Source organism: Condylura cristata, unplaced genomic scaffold (assembly GCF_000260355.1).
Source record: "Condylura cristata isolate star-nosed mole 26May11 unplaced genomic scaffold, ConCri1.0 scaffold00015, whole genome shotgun sequence".
NCBI classification, from domain to species: Eukaryota; Metazoa; Chordata; class Mammalia; order Eulipotyphla; family Talpidae; genus Condylura; species Condylura cristata.
Genome location: NW_004567116.1, coordinates 42,350,732 through 42,359,166, shown reverse-complemented (window position 1 = coordinate 42,359,166; position 8,435 = coordinate 42,350,732). Strand labels below are relative to the sequence as shown.

The window sequence follows — 8,435 nt, the reverse complement described above, 5'->3', positions numbered from 1 at the left end:
TATATATATATATAAAACAATAGGGCCCACAACTTGATGCCAGTGAGAAAGTAGCATCTCAGGTTTCTGCTCCCATGAGTCTTGGGTCTCTCCCACTCAAGCAGGAGATCATCTGCAGAGGAGAGCCTGAACACTGGCAGGCTGTGTTACCCTCAGCACCCCATAAACATCAAGGTCACCCTGTACAGGCCCCTTCCATTAAGATCTGTAAGAACTCACATCCTAGCTTGGAAAGATCTGGGGAAAGGGTGCCTAGTTACCAGGCATCTTCAGCTTTGTAGCAGAAGAGCATGTCTGCTTTAACTTGGCAAGGAAGTGGGAGTTTAGATGGACGGCGCCATAGTCGCCAGATGAGAAAAGTGAGGCCAAGTTTGTGGGAAACACTGCATAGAGGATCTCGTTTCATTTTCTGTTTATCCAGGCTCAGACTTGGATGTAACAAGGGATGAGCAACTGGGCCAGATAGGGGGAAGGTCTGCTGGAAGGACCAGGAGGCTCCCTCAAGTAAAAAGAGACTGCCTCCTTGCCTGTTCTGAGACCCAGTTTCTTATCTGCCTGTCTTGCAGATTGTCGAAAACAAGGAGAGGCACAAATGACTTGAGCAGTTTGGAGAGTTCCTTTATGCTCTCTGAGGCTCAGTAGCCTTACCTCTAAGAAAGTACTAGTCACATGTTCTAAGAGCACTGCTGTGAGAGTTAAATGAAAAATTGTAGGTGAAGAATGCTTTGTTAATGGTAAAACCTGATAGGAGTTTTAGTTATTAAGCCAAAAAGGGCTTTCCTACACAAGAACTCATTTGATCTTATACCAACCCTGTGAGATAGGAGAGGTGGAAATTGTTTTCCCCATTTTTGCAAAAATAGAAAGTGAGTTTCAATGAATTTCCCAGCTTTCTGCTTGTAGCTTACCCAGCCAATAAATAACAGAGCCAACGTTAGGTCCCAAATCTAACTGGTCCTAAGATTCATGAGGGTGTTTTGGGGGGGTTTTTTTGGTTTGTTTTTGGTTTTTTTGTTTGTTTGTTTTTAGTATCACTCATTGCACATATGCAGAAGTATCTAGAAATAATAGCTGTAGATAATTTGGGAAGTCTTGGAATGTCAGCATCAGTTTGTGTTTTGTCTGGCCTCTGATCTCCTAGAGAGCCGTGATTATGTCTTACTGGCTATATTGCTAGCACCCAGTACAGTCTCTGGCACACAGTAAGGATAGAAATACTGTTTATTGTTCACTTTCACACCATAAATGATCACCTAGAAAAAGTGCTGAGGATACCCAAACAACTAGTAAGCTAATCTTTCCTTCAAGACTGGAGGGTAAACTGGATAGAGGGGGCCCAAGTTGGGGAATCAGCCTTGAGCAAAGGCCTGGCCTCCAGTCCCCAGGGGTCATGACCTTTACAGGACAGAAGGGATGGAAATTTCAGAGACAATTTAGGGAGACCTGGGGCCTGGAAAAGTCATTCTTTGTCATGAGCAAAAGCCAAGACGTTGCATATGTGAGCAAGAAAGAGATATGCTTGAAGCATGTGCTGGTGCATGGATACTTGGCCCCATGGCCCCACCTGACTTGGGAAATTTTCATAAGAGCAGCCAACTGGACATATGCAGACAGGTCACCTTTACTGACATGAAGCCCAACAGCAGGGTAGATAGGCTTTGTTTCAAATTCTCAGGCATCGGTAGCCCCAGGAACACAGAGGTTCACCCTTTATCCAGCAAATCCAAATCCCAGAAAGGTTTGCTCTGTGCTAGATCTGTGCTAGGTACCAGACTTAGCGGTGATGAGAGGGATTCCACCCAACCTTAGGTTGCCCCCTTTGAAAGTGAGACACAGGCAGAAGCAGAACACCACCCCAGGGTGTAACATGGAAAGATAACTACGTGGTGAATCTAAGAGACTTCTCAGAGGAGGAGGAACGCTTGAGTGGAGCCTCAGGGGTAGATCATATGTGTGACTTGGGGGGATGCATACTGGGAAGATTCCATAGTCATAGAACTGGGTGGGACCTTAGATTCTACCAGGTTCACTGCAGTAGCTAGACATGGACATACAAAGAGGAGAAGTGACCTTCCCAAGGTCACACAGCCTTTAGTGGCTGGGAACACAGGGATCTCACAAACCAGCTTCTTGGCTCCTCATCTTAAACTTACTGTTCTTAGAAACGGTCTTGAGCTAATAATGATCTTTGTCATGCCCTTTTCTATCATCTGCTTCTCTGAGTGCCTAATGAGCCCTGTCAGCTGGCATCATTTTTGCCAGACTCAACAGATCAGCTAAGTCAAGGAAACTGCCCAGAGTCACACAACTCAGAAGCTCCTCAACTTGCCACAGAACTCAGGTCTCCTGGTTCTAGGTAAGGGTTCTCTCTACCCATGACGGTGGCCCCCCTCTCCCCTGGGCAGCTGAGAAATCCAACAGGTTCCTGTGTGCAGTAGCTCCCTTTGAGATAGTGTGTGTGCCAAGGTGCCTGGCATGGAAACCATGCCATAAATAGGGGTTGCCTTTATTTCTCAATCATTTTAGCCATTGTCTACCAGAATGGTATGGAAGGTCTCAGTCTCCGAGATCCAATTTAGTTTTCTTTCCTTTTCCAAAAGTAGCTGGACTCTTCGTAGCTTCTAAACCAGAGGTACAGCTTGGAAGAGAGGAACAGGCAAAAGCATCTTGACACAGTGCCAGTTCATCTAGTTGGAAAGAAATTGAAGGTGCTAAGATTTTCATATGAAGACTGTTGGGCCATGTGGCACACAGAAACAAATGAGAGTCACCATCATAGCTCTGGCAGAAAGCACTGGTGGGCATGGCCACTCAACCCATTTCCTGAAATGCACTTGGATTTTGAACCTTCACAGTCTCTGCCTGTGTGAGCATGAAGCCCGTGCTGGCCCTGAGCCCGAGAGGCCTGTGAATCAGGCCGTGTATGTTTTGCACCATCTCACAGACAGGCCTTTGTAAAGGGCTGGACAACTCCACTCTGAAGTGGCTGTGAAGTGGTCCCCCAACTGTTTACTTTGGATCAGAAAGGCCATTTAAATGGCGCTTGGCATTGGGGCGATGAAGCAGTGAGCAGGAGCCCAGAACATACACCCAGCAAAGGCACAGAGAGCTACCCAGAGCACACACTCAGGGAAGCTGGGGTCCAGCCCCCCTTGCACCCCACCTCAGTTAGAGCAAGGCGGGAAGGATATGCAAGCCCGCAACCCCTCACCTACCCAGCCAGACCACAAGCACTTCGCTTGGCGACGGGGGACTCATCCTCACTTTGTTTTCACACATAACCAGTTTTTAATTAAATCTGACTTTCCTCACATCTGTTCCGAAGGCCTGTCCCCTTTGGAAGCGGCAAGCACAAAAGCGGCGACAGGCTGGCAACAGGGAAAAGCAAACAACAGAACCCTTGAATCCAGGCTCTTTCCACAGGGCACCGCTGGGACTCCTGATGGGCTTCTGCCCAGGGCATTGTCCTCACCCACAGTCATTGTCCCTGGGGATTAGCCTCCCAAGCCTCAGGAATCCGGTGGCCCTCAGAAGCCTAAGCAGGTAGCCAAGTGTGACCCCGTTCCCAACAATAACTGGCTCAATACTTGTCTTTTCTCTCTCCCCCTCCCCCGCCCCGCCTTACCCTGGCCTCCCTCCTCCCCACAGAGATCTGTGCTGCCGACTGTGGTGGCCATGGCGTCTGCGTGGGGGGCGCCTGCCGCTGCGAGGACGGCTGGATGGGGGCAGCCTGTGACCAGAGGGCGTGCCACCCGCGCTGCGCAGAGCACGGGACCTGCCGCGACGGCAAGTGCGAGTGCAGCCCCGGCTGGAATGGCGAGCACTGCACCATCGGTATGGCGGGCCCAGGGCTGCATGCTCCTTCATCCGCGGGCGCCCAGGACCCAGCCTGGGCCCCACTGCATGTGGGGAGTGGGCAGAAAGTCCTTTCATCTGGCAACACTATGACTGGCACTTCCTTGCAGTCAGTGGGACTGAAGCACACTCTCGAGCATCTCAACCTTCCCGCCCCCATCTGCACCTCTCGATCCCCTAGCCTGGCAGCAGGGTCGCCCTTCAGTCCCGCCCAGACCAAGTGGCTCTGAGTTTAGGAACTGGGTTCCAGAGTGAGGAAGGTGACTGTACCACAGCGGTGGGCAGGCCCCAGTGCCTCCATGCCTCACCGTCCTCAGGGATACTAACGCACGTGGAGTGCGGCACAGGCCAGCTCAGAGCTATCACCCCCACTGCCTCCTAGGCCAGAGTTCCCAAAGAGGCCTGGATCCCTTTCTTTCTGCCGTTCCTGCTGGTTTTGTTGATTTTAACCACAGCCAGCTGTTTTGCTTGGTTGGTTATCCTAAAGTGAACACTCGCCTAGTTTTTTAGTGACTCCTCTGGTTTGTACATGTGTGTTCTAACGTCCTCCCCTTCCATTTTTTGAAAGGAAAAGTCTGTGATCACAGGGTGAGCACATAGTTTTAGAAGGCAGGTTCCGCTTACCTCCTACCCCAAATTCTAAGTCACCTCTTGAATCTTGTAGAAATTGGAAAATAAGCCTCAAAGCTCACAAGGAACAAACGGATTTTTGAGAAAACAGAACTACTTCTTTTTTTCCAACATCATTGCCTTTGTCCTATAGCCTGAAATTATCTTACATACGTGGTGCCTGTCCCCACAGGCACCATATTATAAGTAGCTGTGGAATTGTACATTTAATAATAACCTTAATAATGGCTTCTCATTTGGGGGTATTTACAATGCACCAAGCATTATGTTAAGGGCTTTTAATGGCCTTTTACCCCTTTGGGGTGTGTGTGTTCCCTTTTTTTCAGGGACCTAAGGCTTAAGGTCACTTAACTTTTGAGATACAGCAACAGGATTTGAAGGTTGGTTCTCTGGGCCTGTGCACGGGCCTCCTCCCCGAGTGCTTGTTCTGTAGGCAGGACATGCCAAATGTTCTACAGAGGCATCTGGTTCCCATCTTCCCAGAGGTTGTACCTTTTTATTTCAGCTGCCTTCAGAGCTCCACACCTCATTTGTCCAGTCCGTACTCTTAAGAGAGCCGCTCACTGCTTTGCCAATGTAGGACTCCCTACCCCTCCATAGTAAAATATGCCACAGGGTCTTGCTGTGTGCTTCTGGGTGGCTTCTTTATGCAAGTGTCATTCTGTCTTACAGTTGTCCCTGAAGCCCTTAATGAGAAGTGACCCTAGTCACCCAGACCCGTTCTTTTGAGTTTCTGCATGACTGAGGAGAGATTGACCTTTTAGCCTACCAGCCCAGAGGGGCCATCCATAAAAAAAAAAAAAAAAAAAAAAAAAAAGCCCCAGGGGCAGCACATTTTGTTTTTTATCCCTTGGTTTACAGAGTCCTCAACTCATCTTACCAAGCTCCTCTACTGCTATGAATATCAGACCTTTATAAAATAAAAGCATTTCATCTGAGTCAAATGACAAGGGGTTAGGGAAATTCTGCCCAAGCACAGCCACAGGTATAGGCATCCGTCACCCCAGCTTAAATAACAACCCTTTTATTCTGGTGCCAAGAAGTCAAACCATCCCCTCATTCCTCCCCTGCACACCCTTGTCACTCTTTAAGAGCAAACTACTCCTTGGGGTTGCAGATTCTATTTCCTCTCCAGATAAGAAATACATCAAGGTAAATGTGTGCAATTCAAAAGGAAGGTTGGCAGTCATAAATACCAGGAAAATGTCACAGGACCCTAAAGAAGTAATGGACTAGTCCTAGTGGCTCAGATGAAAGGACTTTGGCTTGAATTCTGTTCCCTGTCATTGTGTGGTGAGCATTCCCTCATCCCTGTCTTACTGCTTGCATGGTATATTGCTCGCTGTGGTTCTCTGCCTGTGGCCAGCTGCATCCACTGAGAAACCCCACCACCTAGTTTCTGAAGCAACTGAAGGAACACGTCCACAACTTTGTCAGATACAAAGGGATACACTGTGCAAATGAGGAAAGCCACGAGCGGCTCCTTCTTTTTAGGGTAGAAATGAGAAGGAGAAATCCCTTTTAAATCTTGGAGGGTAACAAGTAGTACTTTCATACATTTCCAGGAAACTTCTCTACCTGTGTGGGTTCACTTAGAAAAAGAAAAAACTGCTGTCATGCAAAGTTAGAAACATTCCTTCCTTCCAAGTGTGACAGTTTCCCATGTTATCAAATTCCATTATTATACAATAGGTCGCTATAGTACAGGTAGTTCATAGGCTGCTGTTAGGTCCCACATCAAAGCAAAGGCCAGGTCAGGACACTGATTCAGAGGCCTCAGTGCAGTAGAAGCTCAAGCAGGGAGAGCCTGTTTATTCACACACCACTGCCCTCTTAAACAGGAAAGAAGGACTAGATTACCCAACTGCAAGCATAAAAGAAGAAAGCAGATACGGGCATGGACTTAAGAGCTCTTTTACCCCCCATGAAATTCCCCAGAGCGGATCATTGTGATGGGAATTAAAGACCTCCTTTTGGAGGCTTTGATGCACCTTTTCGTAGATGGAAGCTACTTGATTTCTTCTTGAGAGGTTAATTTTCAGAGTTAAGGGGAACTTAACAGAGGTATTCTTTTTAAGGACAGTATTTTTTGTCAAAAAAACAAGAATATTTCACTTGAATCCTAACTCCTTATTTTAGGACTTATCTGTCTCTTTGACTCTTCAAGAAAGATCTTTGGTGCAGAAGAGTGAACAGACCACACTGTTGGGGGGTTTCAGTCTCTCCCCCACGGGCCGCAGAACTTGGCAGCTTCAAGAGTTGATGGAATTCTCTAAGCACTGCCACAGAACCACACATCTGTTGGCCTTCAGCAGAGTCACCCACTCCTAAAAACATCCCACAAAAAGGATTTTTCCTTTTCACACTCACTTTCATATCACTGAGACTCCCACTTGCATTTTTGGAGCCCACTTTTCCTAGTCGAGGCGTACAGGTAAGATGGATCGACTTGCATCATCAAAGCATATTTTTAGATGTCTTTTGCAGGCATTTTATGGGTCTCCTAAGACTGGGACTTGACCTCCAATTTCATTAGCAAAAGCTGAAAATCATAGTTAAATTTAAGAAGGTGTCTAATTTCTTCCTGTTTCTTTGAAAACACAACTAACATCACTTCTGTGACGGCTATTTCATTCTCCTCAGTGCCCCTTGTCTACGAAAGTCTCAAAACACGTGTGGGAAATGCCAGCTTATGATTACATTTGTAAAATTCCAACCTTGACCCCAAAGCTGTGATTGTTCAAGATGCCAGATATACAGAATTATTTACTAGACTTCAGGAGAGCTGTCCAATCGTATAAATCTTGAATCTTAAACAAAACCCTCCTCTGGGAGTACAGATCAAAATAATACTCTGATGATGCAATTACTGGAGGGAGCAAAGCCAGACTTCACGAACAGAAAGAAATTTCAAAGAAAGACCGCAGAATCTCCTGGAGTTCTTTGTCCACTTTTGAAGGGTAGCTCTCGGGTTTCTTTTTTGTAAACAGACAGGCCTCACCGTCACTCCTGAGGTGGCAGTGCCAGTATGATAACCCAGTGCTTATCCCTGCTCCAGAGCATTCTCCCACCACCAGACCTGTGGTCTGACAGGACAAATGCTGACAGAGAGAGAGAGAAAATGAGCAGGGATCCACCCCCAAGTTATCAGAGCGAGAGCTTGAATTTTTGATGATTCTGGGAGATTCCATCTCACACAGGGGGAGATAGGAAACTGGAGGAAAGTTACTGGATTTTGAGAGTTCATTGACCATGGACTCATTGATTTTTCACCCAAAGACAGAAGAGCCTAATGTATCCCAGATCTTAACAAGAGCCTCCCTTTGATGATTTGTCATCCATCTGAAAGAAGTTCAGGTGACTATAACCGCCCAAGGCATCATGAACAGGAGTGGCCCTTGCTTAATTTAGCCTAACGTGTACCAGTGATTGAATTATTAGAGGTCAACATCCGGATCCTAAAGAATAAGGGAAAAAAAAAAAAAACCTATTGCCATTTTCTCTACAATCTTTGATAGAAGCTGTGAGGCTTCTTGGGATTATCCTAAGAGAACATTTTGGAAACTTCTGTTAGTACAGGCAAGTCAAGGTCAGAGGTCATAGAAATGCTATCTCAGATTCTACAGCCTAACCTCTTACCAGAAACTCAGACTCTGTATCATAACTTTGTGTCCCCACTATCTTCAGCTCCTCCCACAGTGATAGGAATATAAAAGGAGTGTAGAAAACATTTGCACAGTATTGAAAGATCACCAGACTGCCACTGTTCTTCCTGAAGCTCCAAGGAGAAAAATGCAGGGATTTTGTGAAATCCTGAATCCACCATGCACAAGTTGAAACTTTAAAATAATGATGACTTTTGAACTTATTTTATTAAGGGCACATGTCCCCCAAGACTTTTAAATGATGAAAGCAAAGGACAGTATGGACGTCTGCATATGACATTTATG

General features: G+C 46.6%; 1 protein-coding gene across 1 annotated transcript in view; it reads left to right on the top strand.

Annotated features, from left to right (window-relative positions):
• TENM4 (teneurin transmembrane protein 4) overlaps positions 1–8,435 on the top strand; it is a 511,167-nt gene that overhangs the window by 393,676 nt on the left and 109,056 nt on the right. Inside the window, exon 14 of the mRNA XM_004683244.2 lies at positions 3,649–3,834. Coding sequence (XP_004683301.1) covers positions 3,649–3,834 — 186 coding nt within the window. The remainder of the gene's footprint in view (positions 1–3,648; positions 3,835–8,435) is intronic.